The sequence below is a fragment of the Squalius cephalus genome (assembly GCF_949319135.1).
Source record: "Squalius cephalus genome assembly, chromosome: 2".
Lineage (NCBI taxonomy): Eukaryota > Metazoa > Chordata > Actinopteri > Cypriniformes > Leuciscidae > Squalius > Squalius cephalus.
The window spans coordinates 36,648,080-36,671,038 of NC_137123.1; the positions used below are offsets into that span (position 1 = coordinate 36,648,080).

At 35.8% G+C, this 22,959-nt stretch overlaps 2 protein-coding genes and 1 long non-coding RNA gene across 5 annotated transcripts in view; all 3 read right to left on the minus strand.

Annotated features, from left to right (window-relative positions):
- Positions 1-437: 437 nt before the first annotated feature.
- Positions 438-5,372, minus strand: LOC307150336. The gene is made up of 9 exons (XR_013819685.1): positions 5,270-5,372; positions 5,113-5,168; positions 4,574-4,641; positions 4,263-4,310; positions 3,956-4,029; positions 1,919-1,986; positions 1,653-1,764; positions 1,277-1,355; positions 438-760 (listed from the first exon to the last, which is right to left on the minus strand). It is a non-coding gene; the product is annotated as an uncharacterized lncRNA (long non-coding RNA).
- Positions 5,373-8,041: 2,669 nt separating this feature from the next.
- On the minus strand, positions 8,042-11,804 carry LOC307147489 (ras-related protein Rab-20-like). Its single transcript, XM_079852240.1, has 2 exons — positions 11,296-11,804; positions 8,042-9,012 (listed from the first exon to the last, which is right to left on the minus strand). Exons 1-2 carry the CDS (start codon positions 11,483-11,485, stop codon positions 8,462-8,464), a joined length of 741 nt encoding a protein of 246 aa, XP_079708366.1. The 5' UTR covers positions 11,486-11,804; the 3' UTR covers positions 8,042-8,461.
- A 187-nt stretch (positions 11,805-11,991) lies between these two features.
- Positions 11,992-22,959, minus strand: part of cars2 (cysteinyl-tRNA synthetase 2, mitochondrial) — a 32,758-nt gene continuing 21,790 nt past the window's right edge. For all 3 annotated transcript variants that reach the window (XM_079852128.1, XM_079852127.1, XM_079852129.1), the window contains 2 exons: positions 15,650-15,874; positions 11,992-15,056 (listed from right to left, as the gene is read on the minus strand). In XM_079852128.1, the coding sequence (XP_079708254.1) occupies positions 15,000-15,056; positions 15,650-15,874 (282 nt within the window). In that variant the 3' untranslated portion in view covers positions 11,992-14,999. The remainder of the gene's footprint in view (positions 15,057-15,649; positions 15,875-22,959) is intronic.

Here is a 22,959-nt window from a genome sequence, read left to right on the forward strand (position 1 = left end):
TGAAACAACGTCAGGTGCCTTGGTTGAATCAACGGTGAATTACCTTTCGATTTTGCAAAACGGATCAACGTTGATATTGTGACGTCATTTCACCGCGGAAGAAACAACGTTGATTCACCGTTGAAATCGCGACGTCGTTTCACTCTTACCTTTCGGGTTATGGTCTTCTTTCGACGTTGAATCAACGTTGAATTACCTTTCGATTTTGCAAATTGAATCAACGTTGATATCGTGACGTTGTTTCACCGTCTTACCTTTCATCATGGGATAATACAATTGTACATTCAATTACAACCTAGTTTGCAGTTGGAACATGAGTCATGACAATGCTGACTGAATTAGTGATTAACTGTCCATATTGTACACTAAAAATTGTTAACTATCAAATGACTGGCAGCAATGGCTTAAACACATTAAATAATGAGTTAACACATGCTCAGGATTGTAAAACAAGTTTTATTCTGAAAAAACAAAAGTCTAAAAATACTTTCTAAAACAGATGAAAAACATCTCAAACTTTAAATTGCAGCGTTTTCGAAGTAATGTTAAAAACCTGTAGAAGTAAACATCTAAATAGAATATTTAAAGACAGTTTTTGTTCAATTACATTTAATATTTAAAATGTACAGTGAAAAAAAAAGTTTTAAAATTCTCAATAAAATGTGACAGCCTTGTGCAGTGCTCCAACAGAGTCCCAGCTCGAGGTCCATTCCGATGCCATCACTTCCTCTTCACTTCTTGCCCGCTGTCTGCTACTATCCTATAAATAAAAGCAAAAACACTGAAAACTGAAAACACTGAATACAAAATAATTCATGTACAAGATTTTCACTTTACAGTTTAATTTGTAGGGTAGAAAACAAAGTATACAACACTATCCATTCTAAAACACATATTTTATGTATCCAGATGTACTTTTACACAAGAAATTCTTCAAAGCCCCAAGGTGGAATTGTAAAAAATGTAATATTACTCCCATGTGTCAGTTACGGTTAGTATAATTATAAGGTCATGATTTCATCCTTAAAACAGATAAAGAAATCAACAAATTGTGGTGTTGAGCTGAGAGGGTTGAGGTCTGTTGTTCTTTATATCGTTCAATGCAGGTTTATATTGTTTCAACAATTATATATTTCTGATAATATTTGTGGAGAAACAATACACATTACACTGTTTTAATTCAGAATCCTAACCATACATTGTACCAATTAAAAGTAATTTATTAAATCAAGTAAAATAAAAAAAATAACAACACAAAAGGCCAATGAATCCGTACCAGAAGTGACAGTGCAATGTAGCAGCTAAAGAATAATCCTCCACCAAATTGCCAGTAATCAGCTGGATCCTTGGCGAATCTGAAGGGGGGAAAGAAGAAATTATTCAATGAAAAGTCCTTAAAAAGCTTCTTTTTTTACAATTCCTTTAAACAATCTTAAAAATTGATTTAAATTGTAAAAACGTTTGCCATTAAAACATTCACACATGAACTGAGTAATGTCATCTTTGAGACTGTTAGTATTAATTTACATGATTAAAAATGTAAACATACACTTAAAGCATGGAAATCCCATCAGAAATGTGTATCATAGCAAGGGAAGCACACACAAAAAAGCCAAATGGTACACCAAAATCAAACCATCAAATAATTTTACCTGCAGCTGCATTTATCCTATTATGACACGTCTGAGGGTCTTTCCCTTAATGGTTTCCAGTGATTAAAGAAAGGCCTGATGAAGGTGACATGAATCCACTTTCAGTGCGCCACTTCAGCAGAAGAAAGACAAAAGGACAAAAAGTTACTCAGACTTTCTATCAGTAACGTTAACGTTAAATGTGTTACTTTAAAGGTGAAAATCATACTTAATACTATATATTAATCCCAGTGTAGGTTTTCGAACAGTGGGTAAAATTGACTTACTGTAGTTGGTGAATGGGTCTTTCTGTTGGGTGTTCTCCCCCGATAAAAATCTTATTCCAATGCTTGATCTAAAAAAAATGTAAACAAATATCTTTTCAATATCGTTATCAGTGTTTGAATAGGTTATCTAAACTTCTAACGAATAAATGACAGTTTTATCACTTTACTCATTCCCACGCTTTTTTACCTCTCATGCGTTTTTAAACTAACGTTAGCTGACAACATTAACGTTAGCAGCTAAACACACAAGTTAGCTAATGTTACCAACAACAAAACACAGCAATGTCAGATGGTACTAACTTACATTGAAATACGTGCTAATATCACTACGCTAATGGTGAATCAGTACAAAAACACACACAGAGATAACTTAATTTATTTATTTTATGAGGTTGCAGTAAGCCTAAATGACCGTTACCCGTGTCCATAAACGTTAGCTGCTAGACTGTAAAAAGAAAAAGAAAATTCTTACCTGCATATCGCCAGTATTTTTAAATAAATACTGTTCGTTTTCTCACACAAACCGCTCGTTTCGTGTCTTAGGCCATCAATGTGTACTTACGATGGGGAATTGTTTCATTTGGACGATGGGGAATTGTTTTAATTTGGACTCTGTGCATGCTCTTTGAGACAGTGACCACAGACCTGCATTATATGACTGACAGACAAGAACGGTTTGACCTGAAAATATCAAAATTTAAACTACTGCGGAAAAAAAGACACCTACATCTTGGATGCCCTTGAGGTAAGCTAAAACATACCAAAATTTAATTTCAAAGTGAACTATCCCTTTAAAGCTGCTCGTGAACCGATCATCTCTTCCTTCTAGTTAATTTATAGCATCAAATAAACATGAATGAACATAATAGGGAATGATGTTTTTACGCGAAAAGATGTCGGTACACTTAGTTTTTCAAGTTTAAATCCTCCAATGTTAATCTACTAACTCTCCTGACTGCTTTGTCGGACAAAATGGCGGATTATGATTGGTCACATCGCCTGTCAATCATACTCCCTGTGAAGGGTTGATGACGCAAAAATAATAACGACTCCACTGAAATTATTTGAAACTAAAGTAACGAGCCAATTTTTTTGAATAAAAAAAGTAGAAAGTACCGATATTCATGTTAAAATGTAAGGAGTAAAAGTAAAAAGTCGGCACAAAAATAAATAGTAAAGTAAAGTAAAAATATCTGAAAAATCTACTTGAGTACAGTAACGAAGTATTTGTACTTCGTTACTTCCCATCTCTGCATATAGCCTATAACACGCTCTCACATGTTTATTTTTTAATAAACCATATTCAACAACATATAAAAATGAAATAATCTTTATAGTAATTTGATAAAGCCGCAGCCATCATTACCAAGCGCGAACCATTGACAGTGAATGAAACGAAGCGAACTTAGCCTGCAGGCCATAGTGTGACATGCGTAAACCAATGGTGTAAACATAATCATAGATGACACGCCACAGGTTTTTATTTTTATTTAAAAGAAAGAATGTAGCTTATGTTTGTATGTAGGTCTAGGCAATTTATATTCACAATACTTAATAACTAATATTATTTTTATTGCATTTGTATTAGTTGTTTGAAGAGTTAAAAGAAAAATCGGTCGGTCTTAACGCAAGTTTACAACCGGCAAGTCAGTCGGACTAAAAGGGAAAAATAAATAAATAATTGGGTCGGTACTAAATTGACAGGGTTACGGCAAACAAATATTTTAAGATTTTAACATTTTTTAAGGATGGCGTGAGATACAATTTGCAAGACAATGTATTTAATAAATAGTGCGTGTAATTTCTTCAGTACCATCAGCAGAACTGATAACGTCCAAGCTTATCGATACTGCGGTCATCCATAATTTGGCCCCAGGGCCCATTAATACTGGGTTTCAGTACCCATGCCTACATATGGGTGTGTGCATATGGATGAAAGCCTGTTGTGTACCGAACACAACAGGCTTTCATCCATATGCACACACCCCAAGAGACCGACTCTTGATTTGTGGTAGTAGCAGCTATTGTGAAACTCACCTTCTTCATCTACTGAGTGTGGATGGTCTTGTCCTGAAGAATCACAGGGCCAAACGCTAGGGATTATATCTCATCTGATAACAAGAGCATAGCCATAAGTTTAAGAACTCTAATGATATCTTTAGCCCCTGATATTGCATTGGGGATATCAATTCAAACATTTTAAAGGCTAAGAGTATGAGCCATGAGTAAGCTGGCCAGATATCTGTGAAAAATAACTTGCATGCCTGAATCACATTTAGCATTTAAAAGTAAAAAAAAAAAATCAGTATTTATCAGTAAAAAATACACACAAATAAATAAATACCCCTGAGTATGGTGTCTGTCTCACTGGCCAACATAACTCAAAACAGACCTAGAGAAATAAAATAAAATATACCAATGACCATGATATCCTGTTATCATAATAGTTAAATAAATTATTATAACTACGACCATTATACCATTATATTTGTCGCCTATTATTTAGCCTACAGGCTTCTCAAGGCTTCACAATCACACTGAAAAAACCTGGGGTTAATGATTTTAAAATGTGAGACTTCTTTCAAAAGCATAAATCTTACAGACCCCAAACTTTTGGACAGTAGTGCATTGTATGTTTGAGGTGGTTTTGCTTACTAGTCATATGGTTCATAGCCGTGGAGATTTTCTTGGACGGGGGTGCAGCAGGCCTTCAGCATTATGATCTACAGTAGGAACATAACATGCAATTTCACAGAGCCAACAATGTAACATAGATTTACAATAGGGTTTATTACAAGAAACCAAGCTAGAGCAGAGGTGAACTGCAGAAAAGAAAGAATAAAAAAATTATATATATATATATATATATATCTTAATATATTAATTAATATAAAAATTAATTATATATTAATATAAATAGATGCATATGAAATTAATAAAATGATTGGAAGTAAGCTAATTTATTTAACCTAAAAGAATGCACTGCACTGTTAGTAAGTGACGTGATTAACAGTGCAGCGCATTCTTTTAGGTTAAATAAATTAGCTTACTTCCAATCACCCATTGACAAATTACCAGCAAAACAAAACTATCAAAAACTGTTATCTACACAAAGATGTGGTTAAAACCCCAAACTTTCATAAACAAGAGCTCCAGTCTATAGTTAGCCTTAACGTAGGCCTAACTTAACTTACCTCTTCTGAAAATGGTTGAGATGCTAACGGACTTTTTCGAAGACACAAAACCATTTCTATAAAGTAAATATTCAACAGGAGCGTGTCAATTACACGTAATAAAGGTGTCAGGGAGGTTTGTATGTATTATTTGTGTGAATTTGTTGACTAAACTCACCTGAAAGCAGTGAAAACAACAGCGAGAGACAAGAGTTTTGCTGTGTGTCAGTTGATGACGTTTCCCGTTTCCGTCTGCTCTCGCGCAGCGCGCTCGCTCCAGTGTTTGAATGCGAATGTTCGAATGTTCACGCGCACGCACATTAAAACACTTCAAAGTCACGCAGCATTTAAATAAACATCTAGAATTAAAACATATAACAATTTAAAAAATCATTAATATTAAATCATGAATTTTAAACTCATTGTGTGTGTAGTTCTATGACCCATTCATGTGCAATATGCCAGGTTTATGGCACGCGATCAAAATTGTGACAGAAGCATTAAAAGTTTTTTATTTTATTTTTGAAAAATTCAATTTACATTTATATAATAAGTTGCGTTACAGTACTAATAATTGTGTTATATTACTAAATGGCAAGCAAACAAAAAAAAAAAAAAAAATCTGGGTTCCAGTCGGTTCCAATAATTAGTGTATTCAACTTCGTCTATATTAGCCTAACTTATTGTGTGTGTGTGTGTGTGTGTATATGTGTGTGTGTGTGTGTGTGTGTGTGTGTGTGTGTGTGTGTGTGTGAATTATTATTATTATACATAATTATATATATATATATATATATAATAATAATAATAAGGTGAGATGTTCATCAGCTTGGCTAGGCTGGGAGACCAGCTAAAACCAGCTGACCACCAAATTGTCCAGGCTGGGAAACCAGCTTGATCAACTACGCCAGGCTGGGAGACCAGCTAAAACCAGCAAAGCTAGGCTGGGAGACCAGCTTGACCAGCTAGGCCAGGCTGGGAGACCAGCTTAAATAAGCTAAGCCAGGCTGGGAGACCAGCTTGACCAGCTAGGCCAGGCTGGGAGACCAGCTAAAATAAGCAAAGCCAGGCTGGGAGACCAGCTTGACCAGCTAGGCCAGGCTGGGAGACCAGCTAAAATAAGCTAAGCCAGGCTGGGAGACCAGCTTGACCAGCTATAGGCCAGGCTGGGAGACCAGCTAAAACAAGCTAAGCCAGGCTGGGAGACCAGCTAAAACCAGCTACTTCCAGCTTAAACCAGCTAAAACCAGCCAACCAGCTTAGGCTGGTTTTAGCTGGATTTTTCAGCAGGGTCACCAGGCAGAGATAAAATAATCCAGGTCTGACCGAGTAATCAACGCAAGCAGCAGCTGCTGACCGACCGAGAGTAACGGACGTATTTTCAAACTTAAAATAGGCGGGCAGAGCTGCGCACACTCTCATTGGACAGTTTCCTGGAAGACAGAAAGATTAACCAATCATGCTCAAAGTAAAACGCCGAAACAACCAATAACAATAGTTTGCGCGAGTTAACATAGTGGTGTAGGGCAGTTTTATTTGCTGTCTGTATTAATATTTAATTAATTGGTCAAATGACATGACAGTGTGAATACAAATGTAATAATGCAATCTAAACTGTTAGGCAAGCAGACAAAATTGTAAATTCACACAAAACCACATAAGGCAAAAGGTTTCTGCTGCACTGCTCTCTTGAGGGTGAAACGATTATTGTTAATAATGATAATAATTGTATTTTTACATATATACACTGAAGAGCTGTTATGATAAAGTCATTAAATGCTAATTAATTGTCATAATAATACGTTAAAAGGCAGATATTTTTGTAGTATGTTGTCGAAAACATTACGTTGTTTCAACGTACAGATCTTGTAAAAATTTCAACGTTGATTTAGAAGTGTTTTTGTTAACCTTTTTCAACCATTTAGCATTAAACGTTATTTCAACGTTGTTTCAACGTTGAAACAACAACTGACATTATTTCAACCATATTTCAACGTTGAAGGTCGGTCATGTGCCGGCTGGGGTGTGTGTGTGTGTGTGCGTGTGCGTGACTGACTGCGTGTCACCGCCTGTCAGGTAAATTCTCTTTATAGCGCTTGAACAAATACACATAGCAACAATTACTTCAAAATATTAATCTTGGCGAGTATTTACGTAAAACTATCAGTAATAACTGATTGGGACGTTTGTCATTACTGTAGTAGGTCTTAAAGTGACAGTAACCTAATTTACCTGCTGTTGTCAGTGTTGTTAATGTTAATCAAGCAACAACAATAGCTACAGCACAATTAAAAAAAAAACGTAAATTATCCACTGTTTGTAACTGTATCCTTGTATTTATTTGTCCTGTTTTGTTTCTTTTTGTTATTTGTTCCTTTGTTCTTATTTCATTACTGAGTGTTTACTTGATTATTTAAATCATTTCTTGGATGTTCCTGGTTGTGCCCATAGGTTGTTTTAAAAGTTAATTTGATGAGAATTTGATTAGACCAAAATAAACAAGCTTTATGCATTTTGTTTGTGATTTGTGTCATGTATGACTATTGTGCATCTGACATAATACTTTTATGGTAAATGTGATGTCCTAATTATAAAATATAAAAATCGCAAATTTTTTCACAAATTTCTGGAAATTACCACCACAAAATCAGTCATTTTGATCGCAAAAATCACACAAAAAAATCGTGAAATCCTGGAGGGACTGACTTCTATTCTATTCTTGCTTTTATAATTACACAAGCACACCATGCATGCATGCATTTTAACCTTTAGCCTTTTCTCAGTTATGTGACCTCTACTGGTGAGACATTGTAGTAACATTATTGCACAAATTAGGATGAACCAGTTTTAAATAAGTGCAAACAATTGTAATGACAGTAGACTATAAAAGTGGAAAATAGTGAAAGTTAAAAACAAACCTATCAACAACTTCAAAGCACAGTGTTGAGTGAAAATTGTATTCATAAACCTTTATTAAATGACAATCACTAGTCAATGAAAAAAAGAATTTCATAATTTACTTACTCTAAGTTAATTCAAAATTAAATCATTTTTAAAAAATATCACAAAATATGATTGGTAACTGTCAACGGTTGTTAATATTTGACACCTTTGAAAAAATGCAGACTATGTGTTCAGAAGAACATAACCAACTTGAGGGCTAAAACACTGAGTAACTTAAGTTCAAAGTCCTTGTGCTCGATTTGTGAAAAACAAGTCTCTCTCTCTCACTCACTCACTCACTCACTCACTCACTCTCTCTCTCACACACACACACACACACACACACACAAGCAGAGCAGAGTCCATCAAGTGAACATCAAGTAATGGATGTTCATGCATGACTCCAAACACTCTTCAGCAAATATTCTCATGTGCAACAGCCCCCTTTACTCTTCCTCCCCTTTTCAGTATAGTCCTCCAAACACAATGTGGGTGACTCACTTTGGGAGCGTTTTTGAATGATGGATGGCAACACCAGATCAAAGAGTGTTTCGAACATAACATCCACATTAAATCCAGTCTTAGCACTTGTCTCGAAGCACATTTTCTCTGCTGGTGGACTGATGCCCTCTAGTGCCTTATAGCGTATTATGCGGTTGTAAAGTGCTATGGCATCATCCTGATTCACCTGTTTGTGCAAGGGAAAGTCTGGGGGTGTGGGGCAGGATGGAAGGGGAAGTACACTACCTTCTTCTGCCCTGACTTCCTCTGGGGTCATAACTTGGGCTTGAGGGTCAGTAAGGTCTGCTTTGTTGCCCACGATGGCAAATATGCTGTCACTATTGGCAGAGTCAGTGAGAGAGAGGAAGCGATCTTCAAGCTCTACAAAGCTCTGCCAGTTTGTGACATCATACGTGAGAATGATGGCTGCAGCACCACGACAATACATGGAGCCAAGACCATGGAACTGTTCACGACCTGATTAAATCAGAAACACAGAAATACAGAGATGAATAGATCACATATATTAAAAAACTGGCTGCAGTCTGAGAGTAGCATAATATATATTTCTATATAAAAAAATAAACACACATATAAGATAAGTTATTCAGTAATCTTGCCCTCCAATGAACAGCTTGACACCTTGAGAACTGTTGAGACAGAATAGCTACATCTATAAGCTGTCAGTCCAATTTGTGACTCTTTAAAATTTGTATTTGTGTGACATGAAAAAAAAAAGTAATAATTAATAATAATGCAAAATTTTCATGTTTTGTTAACCTATTACTATCCCTCCTTCCTTCATCAATGAGGTAAGTACATCGTGGTCAGTTCTTTTAGCCATTCTACTAACAATTAAATCAAATAATGTTCCTTTTTCAACCCCATCTCAAGGTCAAGTTCTCAAGATTTTTTCTGATCATTTATGGGGTCAGACAGTGGAATTTTCCTTTTTTTGACAGAGTGCAGATTCAGCTGTGAAATTGCTGTTCCTCACTCAAAGCTGCCGCTTCAGCTATGACTTCAGAAGACCTTTCGCTTTCATTGTATAGAATAGAGAATGAACATTTCGCCTAGTGTCATTGTCTAATTTCTGTTTCACAGAATAAAGAAAAGCATTGGGGTTTGGAAGACATGAGGTTGAGTAAATATGACAGAACTTTCATTTTTGGGCAAACTACCTCTTTACTATAAGCACTTCAGCAAAAACACAAGCATCACATTTCTGCCTTTAAAAGCCTTGCCTCTTAGACTTCCATTGTAAGTGCATTACTGATGTCATTTATATTTTTACAATGCATTAGTAAAAATGAGTTGGCACAAAGGGGTTAAAAATGTACAGTATATTATTTAATTTTAAGTGGTTAAAATATTCATTTTAAATACTTCATTCTCATTTCCTCATTGTTTTCAAAAATCAAAATTTTGTAAAGATTTTTTCTTTGTTTGGTTTCCCCCATAAGTTAAAATGAGATGTGCTATATGTGCAATATGTGAAAACAATCTCAAAAATCAAGAAACGTGTAACCCTCATTGGAAACGGTCAAATTATATTTTTGCCTTAATCGTTAAAATGTTTATTTTGTTTTGTTTTGTTATGTTTTGACTGAACAACAAACATTGATCTGTTGCTTCCACTCAGCAAATTTGCACATTGATATTATAGGCTATCAATGACAACTAAAATTATGTGGGGGAAAAAAAAAATCCACATTCATTGCTGAAACTACCAAGATTGCAAAATCCTGCAAAGAACACAAGATAACTGCAGTCATTGATGCAATATGGCAACATGCTTTTTTCTCACTCTTTTAGAAACTAGAAAAAGATTTAAAAAAATAGACAAATACATTTTTCCCCTCATACAACAATAGTTAATTTTGGCAGATCATATATAATTACTCAATCAGATTTATTTAGATTGATGAACGGAATCGACATCTCAGGATCGTTGGCATAGGATGGATCAGGGACATTCCGGAACTAACACAAGACTATAAGGTTTGTCACTTGATTTCATCACAATCACATGTGGATCAACTATCTCTAAATCTAAATACCACAATCTGACATTTAAAAGAATACAACAACTAGAGCTGTAAAATTCTAAAATATATATGACTAATGTTTTAAAATAGGGCTAAAGGGGAATTTACACACACAAGTTGAATATTTACATTTAATTGCCAGCATATTTTAAGTGATATGTCATAATAGCAACACTATGAATGCTAATGTAATGATTTCACTCAACTAACCTATAGGTTTTAATGAAATCAAAGATGTCTGAAATGTACATCTAATTCATGGAAATATTGAAAATGACCCCATTACAATAATTGTTCAATTTTAAAATATCAACACTAGTAACAACATGCCACTTGGGCAATTCTGGGGTATGGGTCATCTTACCCCAAGGGTCTAATTTTATCTTTTTACTTCAAAATAAAAACTAGAACTTTGACTCCACAAATCCTCATTAACAAATAGACACAAAAGAACTTTGATATTCAACATAATACGTCATAGATCACTATTTTCCAGAAACACAAAATTAGTAATCAATAAAACTCAGACCTGTTTTGACTGACTAAATCTCACAAATGTCGATTATTAAGATAAATTTAAAAATTATTGTTTTTAATTAGCCTAATTTAATTAAAAACAGCACAGCCATTCATCAAAAGTCCTGAGATGAGATTTTGTCTCATCTATGGTCAGGATAAAAATTAAGGTACAACATTTGGATATCAACCTTACCCGCTGTATCCCAGATGGAGATGTTGTATGGACCCCACTGCTTCAAAAAAAATGCTCCACCAATTGTGCTCAAAGTGTCCTTAAAGTTTCTTTCTGTGTACCTATGCAGCAGGGACGTTTTCCCTACATTCATGTCTCCTATGACAACCATTTTAATATCGGGCTTTCTCATTTTCCCAGGTGGAGGCATGATTTTAACTGAGAGAACACTCAAAATTATATTAGACTTCCAATTTCGCCTTGCATAACAAATGCGCGCCGTCCAAGTTTCCTCAGTTTTCTCTTACTGTCTGGTGCTGGTTTTCAGTTTTGGCTTGTATAGTACAAAAGCCTTAAGGAGCAGATTCTCTCCAGGTCTTCCAAGATATTTTAGTGTTTTGAAATGGTCTTGTTCGTGCTTAAAAACACGGTCCATGTCAAAAGCACTTAAAAATTTACTTGCAATGACGCAACAGGAAACTCAAGACCAATGGCACAATGCAAAAAAGTCCTGACTCCCTATTTAAACTGCAAATGTCGTCACACAGAAGTCAAAAGACAGATTTTTTTGTTTTTATAAATTAATCTTATCCAATTTTCCCCAAGTTATTTGTCTATTTAGGTGTAGCCTATGACATCAGAGTAATGACTGCTTCCCAGGCCTTTAATTTGAGTTTATTATTAAGTATTTAGATAGTTTCTTTTTTTTTTATAACATATTTTACTCTTATTCTTCCCCATTTAAGGAGGAAACTTGTGACAGTGGTCCATTTTGATTTTTCATAACCGGTTTAAAATGTTATAGCCTAGCCTACTGCTTACATGGTGACAAACGAGCATTCTAAAACGTTGTTGTTTCCAAATAGTTATCATTTTCAGACATGATAGTTCACAGTCAAAAATGTCTGTCTTGCTAAAACAGTGGTATAATTCTTTTGAATGTATAGAGTCTTCAGAGAACCACTACAGAATATGATCTAATATCATTTTTTTCCAGAAGAAAAACATATGTGAAATTATGAGAAAATAGACACTGCACACAAGTCTTCCACCAATCAAACATCAAGTAGCCAAATGTGAATAACTTTGCCCTAAAAAAATTATGAATAGTAGGCTATACCATATCATTCTCGTTTCGTTTTGTTTCTTTTATTTATTAAGCACTTTTACAAAACTGACCATTGAACAAAGTGCTGTACAATATCTAGAACACAAAGACAACCATAAAAACACAACACTAAAACCACACTTAAAATAACAGCAAAATAAACCTCTCAGTTTGAATACAAGAACAACTACTATATCCCATTAAATGCTAATGCGAGGAGGTATTCCTTAAGCTTGTGTTTAAAAACTCTTAATGTGGGTGCCGATCTGAGAGAAAGGGGTAGATCATTCCAGAATTTTGGAGCTATTGCTACAAAAGCTCGATCTTCACTCCTCCATTTAGTTCTAGGAGTCGTTAAAACCAGCTGGTCAGCTGAACTTAAAGACCGTTTTGGTTCATATTTCTCAATCAAATTCACCAAATACAATGGAGCCATTCCATGCAATGATTTAAAAACAAAAAACAAAATTTTAAACTTTATTCTGTAATCGATCCATTGTAAAAAAAAATTAAAAACTGGAGTAATATGGTCTCTCTTACAAGTACCTGTCAAAAGCCTCACAGCATTTTGGACCAGCTGTAAGCGGTTAAGCAATGATTTATTTATGCCGACATATAGTGAGTTGGAGTAATCTAGCCTTGTAAATACAAAAGCATGAATGAGTTTTTCAAGATCAAGTGTGGACAAAAATGGTTTCACCTTCGCTATTAATCTCAAGTCATAAAAAACAAGACTTAACCACAGAATAAATCTGTTTCTCAAACTTGAGATCACTGTCAAAGAACTCCAAAATTTCGCACTAATGGCTTAAGGAAGGGGGCTAAACCACCCAGATCAACAAAATTATTTGGAACTCCAAACCACACAACTTCAGTTTTACCTTCATTTAGTTATACAATTTTTAAAGATAACCATGATTTGATGTCATGTATTACAGTCCCACAATGACTTTATTTGCTTCTTACTGTTCTTTTTCAGAGGAAGATAGACTTACATATCATCTGCATAAAAGTGAAAGGGGATTCCATGCTTGCTAAAAATTGACCCAAGGGGTAAAGAATTCAAAGGAAACAAAATTGGGCCAAGATTGGACCCCTGAGGAACCCCACAAAGCAAAGAGGCAGGTTGTGAATAATCTTGACCAATATTTACAGAAAAAGTTCAGTTTAAAAGAAAAGACTTAAACCATGCAAGCGCTATACTGTGAATTCCCACAACCTTTTCAAGGCGTGAGAGTAAAATCTCATGGTCAGTGGTGTCAAATGCAGCGCTAAGGTCCAGTAAAACAAGAACTGCTGAAGACCCTGAGTCAACTGCAGTCAATAAATAATTTAAAACCCTGATCAAAGCCAACTCAGTACTATGCTAAGCCCTAAAACCTGACTGAAAATTTGCATAAATATCGTTTTGAAGCAAAAAAGTGTTTATTTGATTCAAAACCACCTTCTCCAAAACCTTGATAAAAAAGGTAACTTTGAAATTGTCCGATAATTTGATACAACAGCAGGGTCCAAATGTGTGTTTTTCAAAAGAGGCTGGACAAGAGCATGTTTAAACTGATTAGGGACTACTCCTGTTAAAAGACTATTATTTATAATAGATAGGATATTAGGACCAAGAACATCAAATGCTTCCTTTACTAATCTCGCTGGAATAATATCTAATAAACAGTCAGTTGGTTTTGACTGCTTGATTACCTCGGCTAGTGACTGCAAGGAGATAATTTCAAAATGGTCAAAACTAACAAAAGGTGGCCAGACAACTGAAGGATCAAACAAACTAGGTTTGATCATGGATTGAATTTCAGAGATCTTTTGGACAAAATAATCCAAAAAAGCCTCACAAGTGATAATTGGAGGGTGAGAAAACACATCAGTGGTTGGATTAAATACAGAATTTAATATATTTGAAAAAAACTTGCGGCTTACTACAATTTTTTGTAATTGCTTCTGCAAAATAATTTCTCTTAGCCATCTTTACGGTATTCTGATAGTTGTATTGAGACTCCCGTAACATTTGAAAAGATACCTGTAACTTGTTTTTTATCCATTTTCGTTAAAATTTTCTACAGGTTATCCTCAACCCACAAGTCACATCATTCAGCAAGGGTTCAGGTCTGGATTTGCACTTTTTGACATGAAGTGGGGCTACCGAGTCCAAAAAGGGTAGACAAATGGAATATAGCACCTCGAGTGAGGAGTCTAAATCCATATTAAGGGAAAAACGGTCTATTAAATAAAAATGATTAATTTCGTAAAAAATGAAGTTTTTTTATGGAAAAAAAAAAAACTGACCTTCAGCCAGTGGAGTCTGATAAGGATCCTTTGCTTTAGTTATTTCTGTACAAGAATGGCTAAGAAAGTGTTAAGCTCTACTTGAGAATAAACTATGAACAGAGTTGTTTTATTTACATTTACAGATTCAATATGTGGTTATGATTACAGTTGTGTTCCAACTTTAGTTGCACAATAGAGGTAATAACTAAATTTTTTTGCAAGTGTCTTCAGTTAAACTGTAATTTCTTTGAAGAAAAACTTGAACAGTCAACCGATGAAATGCTTCAAACAGCATGTCCAAGTTCTAATAGATAAAGGTATGGTCCAATTCAGTAAGTGGTTAATTCTTCCTCGTCTCTCCTCTTGTAATTTCCCAAGTGGAGATTGTGCTTCTATCCTGAAACCAAAATCAAAATATTAGCACCGTTAACCACAACAAGCCTTGCAATGTGCTTTGACAGAAGGTGTCGGAGGCTTTAAAGGCTCTGCTGCACTTTGGCTGTTTCTCAATATGCGTTCTTCAGCGATTTTGCGTCCTTGTGTTCTTGTACTACGTTCAATACTCAAGAACTCAAGTATAGAGGATGCATGAAAGTGCCCGGATGTGTTTTTTATATTGAGGATGCATAGAATGCAGACTTGAGAGAATTGAACTGTTAAAAATCCCAGAAGACGCAGTGAGCGGTCGACGTACGGAAGCCTGTAAGCTTTAAACTTCTCGTTCTCACTTAAAAGATTCCCGCTGCAAGTTTGAAATACGTGACAGCTCGTGAAAGTAAACATTTGTCCGTCTCTTTTGCTTAATTTTAATAAAGTGATAAAGACCTTAAGAAAGCGGCAGTATTTTTTTTGGCATATTAAAAAGAATCTAACATTGACGAACCATAAACGCATGGCAAGTAAAAAGTCTCATCGAGAACACAAGTCCGTTCTTTGCATTCTTGGAATTAAGAAACAGCCTTAGTCTAACAGGATGTCTTGAAGTCTTACCTTAATGTGGACTCCAAGGGGTGCTAGATTATTCCTTAAGGCATCACAGGCCTTCAGCAAGGGTATTCTGTCTGACTGTGGATGACTTTTCTGAATTTCACTTCCAGGCTTGGGGTCTTGTGGAGCTTGGTCTTGCACAGAAAGTGCAAATTTACGAACCTCACTCCGAAAATGCACCAACTCCTCCACCACATTATTCAAAACTCCGGAGGAATCATGGACGTTCTAAGGGACACAGTGTAAAATTATTGAAATGTACAAGTTCACACTTACATACAGTATAATTAAACAGTGTAAAGGTTATGCGTATTTGGCGTGCTGTCCGAGGGGAGGGCTCCGAGCCCGGAATTTGGCCCACACCCAGAATACTTCCTCATCCCGAGTTGGGATAGGAATAGTCAAAAATGAGGAGATGGGGTGGTGGATGAATGCTGGAAAACTGTCATGGAACAGAGGCAAGTCTGCTGTATACTGTATATACCTATCATGTCATGAATTGAGTTAATTATCTGAAAGTGCTCCTCCCGAATTTTGTTAATAAAACATCATGCGTTGCAATGATTTAATTTTTATAAAGAAAAAGGACGTCAATGTCTACAAGGAAAAAAATAATTTATGTGTATATCTTGACTGAGATGAAAAGTTATCAAAGAAATATGAGGCATCTACTAGAGCACAAAAGAAACCAAACACTAGGTGTTACGTCCTTGGATGTTATCTTGGTTTTTTAACCCTTTAGGCGCCAGAGGTTTTTTCCTAAACCGTTCTTAATTTCAAAAGGCTATATCGTTTCAACAGACAAGCAATTCCCGCACACTATCGTAACTTGCAAAGAAGTATTCTTTATTCACACAACGTTTCGGTCACACGACCTTCATCAGGAGTATACAAATGTTCAAATTCATCTCTTTTAAGATAAACACATGACCAATTACCAAAGCTCCATCTGTAAACAATTAAGCTCATTAGGAGTATAAAATTAACATCACATCATAAACAGTTACAACTTATGATAGTTACAACAATCAATAAAGATCCCACTGTAGGTTAACAAGATCATCTAATACACATGATCAACACGTTGTCATCAAACAGCATCAAATTGTTACAACAGTCAGACTCCATAACCACTCAAACTCATTGTGAATACATAGTAGGAACAACACATCATTCAAAACCATTACATCACTATAACATTACATTAAATGGTGCTTCATCGTTCATACCCATAGGAAATAAAGTTTGAAGGGTGTAAATCCAGAACAGTTCGCGTCTCTGTAGAAGTAATTCAATGTCTCCACCTCTAGGTGGCAAAGTTACTTTCTCAATCCCACAGAAACGTAAAGAGGTGACATTGTGATTCAAATTTAAAAAGTGTACCGCGACTGGATAATTCATATCTTTTCTTCTGATCGAACTCTTATGTTCACTAATTCTTTGTTTCAATTGATGTGACGTTTTTCCCACATAGCCTATACCACAAGGACAACGGATCAAGTACACAACATGAGTGGAAACACAAGTAATCACAGATTTGATGCTATATTTTTTTACCAGTTCTAGGATGACAAAAAAATGATGTTTTGAAAGTATTATTACACTGAGCACAATTCCCACAACGATAATTGCCCTTCTGTATAGGACTAAGTAAACTCTGAGATGCACGAGGACTAACGCTCTGAAAACGAGCATGTACCAAGCTATCTTTTAAATTCCTGGCGCGTTTATATACAATCAAAGGAGGATGTCTAAAAATATCGTTCAACTCCGGATCAGAAGACAATAAATGCCAGTGTTTTTTAAAAATTGATTTTTTCATGTAGGACTTAGGTGAATGTGTTGTAATACAAGCAAAAGAATACTTTCTTGTTTTCTTTGTCTTCTTTTTTAGCAATTCAGACCGTGTCTTTTTAAAAGCTGTATTGTATCCTTCTTCGACCCAATCCAAAGGATAACCTCTGTTCAAAAATTTATTTTTCATGATTTTCGATTTCTCAATAAAATCGGAATCAGAATAACAAATCCTCCTCAATCTGTAGAACTGACCTTTTTTTTTAAAAAAGTCGGATGAAAACTGGTAGCAAGTAAAAGTGTGTTACGATCAGTCTCTTTTGTAAACAAAGTTGTAGTCAAACTGCCTTCGTTCTTCTGTACCCACATATCGAGGAAGTGTACTCTAGACGAATTAATTTCAGAAGTAAATTCTAAGTCGTCAACCAAGTTATTCAAATATGTCACAAATTCTCGAGCTTCATCGTGATCACCCAAAAAAATACAAAATATATCGTCAATGTATCTATACCACTTCATGATCTGTGAATAGAAAGGATTATTTTCTGTATTCAATACATAACTCTCCTCAAAAAAAACCATAAATAAATTGGCATAGTTAGGGGCAAAATTCGAGCCCATTGCTGTCCCACTTATCTGGAGAAAAAAATCCATATCGAAACTAAAATAATTATATTTCAAAAGGTACGAAGCCATCTCGACGATAAAGTCTGATGGTGGATTAGAGTCCTCGCATAACGAAAGATAATGTCTAAGTGCAATAAGTCCTTTTTCATGTGAAATGTTAGTATATAAACTTATGTCCAAAGTTAATAATAAAGAAAAATCCGGTAAATCATACACCTCAGAAATCTTATTGATAAAATCAGTAGAGTCTCGAATGTAAGATGGTAACGAATAAACAAAAGGTTTTATAAAAAAATCAACATACTGAGATAAAGGAGATAAGAGGGAATTAGTCTGTGCCACAATCGGACGACCTGGAGGGTCAATAAGTCTCTTATGAATTTTAGGAAGAGTGTAAAAAACAGGTCTAATCGGATGTTGACAATACAAGAATTTAAACTCTGATTGAGATATCCAACCCTCTGTTTTAGCATTTGTTAAAAATAACAATATCTCATTGATAAGTATTGGTAGGATCACTGGGAAGTTTTTTATAAAACCTAATATTCTGTAATTGTGAAAGAATTTCATCTTGGTATTTTTTTCGTATCTTGGACTACAATAGCCCCTCCTTTATCAGCAGTTTTTATAATGATGCTTGGGTCACTTATCAATTCGGTCAAAGCTTTTTGCTCATTCAATGAAAAATTATGAGAGATCTTGAGAGATGATCTTATCTCCTTTATCTCAGTATGTTGATTTTTTTATAAAACCTTTTGTTTATTCGTTACCATCTTACATTCGAGACTCTACTGATTTTATCAATAAGATTTCTGAGGTGTATGATTTACCGGATTTTTCTTTATTATTAACTTTGGACATAAGTTTATATACTAACATTTCACATGAAAAAGGACTTATTGCACTTAGACATTATCTTTCGTTACGCGAGGACTCTAATCCACCATCAGACTTTATCGTCGAGATGGCTTCGTACCTTTTGAAATATAATTATTTTAGTTTCGATATGGATTTTTTTCTCCAGATAAGTGGGACAGCAATGGGCTCGAATTTTGCCCCTAACTATGCCAATTTATTTATGGGTTTTTTTGAGGAGAGTTATGTATTGAATACAGAAAATAATCCTTTCTATTCACAGATCATGAAGTGGTATAGATACATTGACGATATATTTTGTATTTTTTTGGGTGATCACGATGAAGATCGAGAATTTGTGACATATTTGAATAACTTGGTTGACGACTTAGAATTTACTTCTGAAATTAATTCGTCTAGAGTACACTTCCTCGATATGTGGGTACAGAAGAACGAAGGCAGTTTGACTACAACTTTGTTTACAAAAGAGACTGATCGTAACACACTTTTACTTGCTACCAGTTTTCATCCGACTTTTTTTAAAAAAAAAGGTCAGTTCTACAGATTGAGGAGGATTTGTTATTCTGATTCCGATTTTATTGAGAAATCGAAAATCATGAAAAATACATTTTTGAACAGAGGTTATCCTTTGGATTGGGTCGAAGAAGGATACAATACAGCTTTTAAAAAGACACGGTCTGAATTGCTAAAAAAGAAGACAAAGAAAACAAGAAAGTATTCTTTTGCTTGTATTACAACACATTCACCTAAGTCCTACATGAAAAAATCAATTTTTAAAAAACACTGGCATTTATTGTCTTCTGATCCGGAGTTGAACGATATTTTTAGACATCCTCCTTTTGATTGTATATAAACGCGCCAGGAATTTAAAAGGGCGTAGGTTTGGCCTCAGCTTTGGTGGGGACATCCCCCCTCCCCCTCCCCCTCCCCCTCCCCCTCCCCCTCCCCCTCCCCCCGGAATTCTTTTGTTGTAAGATACCAGTGCTTTAATGGCGATTTCAGACTGTTGGCAATACAGAATATCACAATACAGAAGTGAATCTACTTCATCTCATTATATTGTATCCTGACCCCAATACACCATCCTGTATACTGTCCCTAAAGAGCTAGTATAACTGTATAATCTCAAAAATGCACTCTCAAAAAAAAAAAAAAAAAAACCTGAGACTGTGTAATGCTGAACAACCAAACGTTTTATTAACATAAATTATTAAATAATGAACAAATGAATAAAATACACACGTATCATAGTATGCATTCAACACAACAAATCCATTATTATTATCTATTATTATTATTATTATTATTATTATTATCCATGATTACAGTATTCCATTAATACTAAAATTGTATCTACTATTCTATATCAAATTCTATTGATATATTCTATTCTTAAATATTAAATTCTTAGGCTACACTCACTCACAAATACATTACATACATTACATAAATAGAATGTAGAAACGAAAAATGTCTCAGATCCACTGTTTATGTTGACTGCAAGATTCTAAGTTAATAGTTGGGTCATATATAGCAATTCCGTGACCGTGGAGAGGGAAGGTTCGTTTTTCACTGGATTTGTCATCTATAAAGGTTAAAGAAAAAAATTAGTCGGGGTGCCCCTCACAAAAATTTGGGGAAAATCTTTGAGAGCCCTATATCCAAAATGGCTGCCGTCAGCCAAGCTGGAAATTAACTTTTTAATGGTTTCGGCCACAGTTCTGCATAATACATGGTTTCTGAGGCTATTTGGGTCATGCAATTCATAAATTATGTAGATTTATTGATTTGACCTATTTTTGACCTTCAAATTCAAGATGGCCGCCAATTTTTGGCTCTTTAAGGCGAGACACTACAGGTGAATAGGGTACATTTTTTAACTTGCAGATATCACCATGAAACTTTGCCAGTTGATTACTCGCATGAATAGGAGGAAAAAATGTATTGCAAGTTTTCTGTAATTTTTTGTTTAAATATGCTAATCAGGCTATATCTAATTAAATATGCGCTAATTTGCATATATTTTGAAGGGACGAATCTGACCATTGAAAAAAACAAGGTTCAAAATTATTTGTGCATTTTGTTGATATATTCAATGAAAAGACATTACAAGATACATTACAAGAATATCTCCTTTTGAACCCTGTAAATCAGAAAATACTGCCAATAGCCTTAAATTAATTTCGGCCCTATTTTTAGCCATAAAATGTCATATAAATCAGACCAAGAATGATGTATCAACAAATCCCTCTAGACAAACCACAATATAGTTGCGAATACAACTGTAAAGTTTGGTGTATGTATATTCACCTATAAAAGACAAAGGAGATTATTTAGCTTGGAGTTGTTTTTTATTAACATTTTAACAAAAAGACTCTTCATCTGAATCTGTTGAATCTCCACACTGACTCTTCTCATCATCACTGCTATTCTCATCTGAGCAGTCATGAGGTGTGAGCTGCTGGGGCAGGGGGGGGCAGGGTGTGACGCACTGGTCGCACACTTTCCGTTCACTAGCTCCCAGCCGTGACCAATGGGAGAAGGATGCTCTTGCAGGTTGTAATGGAGCTGGCAATATGTAAGGTAGTTTGTCCTTTCCATATGAAGATTCAAAGAATCCTCATCAGGTGGGAGACGGATTGTATACTTATTCTTCAGTTTGTGCCATTTGGAAAGTCTGGCCAGCTATGCAGACACGCTGCTCCTTTATGACCACTGGGCTTTGATGGATGTAGAGGCATCAGCAACCTGCCCACAGGAGATTGCAGATGGCAAGCCAGCTATTGTTATTATCGACAATGATGACTTCAAGATTGACACCCTGACAGGCAACTCAACAGGAGCCCATTGAACAAATGTTATGTATGTGCAGCCAGAGAGCTATAACAAGAAACCAGATGAAGTTCCTGCTTCAAGGCTCTCCAAGAAGGAAATCTCTGCACAGTTGATGCAGAAGTGTGCAGAGCTGACAAAGGTCCATCAGTACAGATGTCCAGCTGGTAGCAAGAGTGAGCCACCAGCTCGTCCCATGATAGATCTACCAGTGAATGGCACAGCTCCACAGCGTGCTCGCTCTGTCATACATACACTGTCTCGTATAAACACTGATGGTTCAAGACCACCACCTCAAGAGCAGCAGGTTCCAGCATACAGTGGTGCTCAGTCCTGCCATCATCTACCACACAAAAAGAGCAAGCCTTACTACCACACAACCTGCAATGAACCTCCAAGCAAGTCAGTGGTGCATGACATTATGGTTAAACTAGTGAATGCCATGCACAAGAAGAATATTCCATTCTCCTTTCTTGTTGGTGACCTGCCCACCTACAAGACGATTGTTCAGCTCAAGGCAGAGAATGCACAAATGTTCAAGGACATTATCCCAATCCTCTGGGCATTCCACCAACAGATGTCCTACATCTATGCCATCTACAAGAGATTCAAGGGGTCTGGAATGGCAGACACTCTGGTTACAGCAGGGGTAGTAGTGGAGGGGTCTGTAGACCAAGCACTACGAGGGAAGCACTACAGGCGGGGTGTGCGCTGCATCATGCTCTGGAGAGAGGCTCTAATTCATAAACGACAAGCAAAGATTCTTGAGCATGAAGAGCTATCAGAGGACATCATACACATCTCAAGACCTTGCGCAATGCACTCACTGAAACTCAGGAGGCTCTACAGAAAGCTCACAAGGATCTTGAGGGTGGTGATGTAAAGGAGCTGATTAACAGAGTGTATGAGAAACCTGGCACAGACATGGGGGACTTTTGGGTCTCGTTCCTGGAGATGACGACCCACTTGTACAATGTATTGATGCATGTCATGCAAGAAATGGTACAGAGTACTTACTTTCAACTTACAACATGCTGCCTGGACTGATGGCATATGACAACCATGATTATGGAAGGTGGTTGCCAGATTATTGGGCAATGCTCTCTTCGCTGTCAGATGAGAAAAGGGTATTCTTCAACATTCACTTCACCCAGTCAATGACCGGGCTACCTTACTCCTGTCAG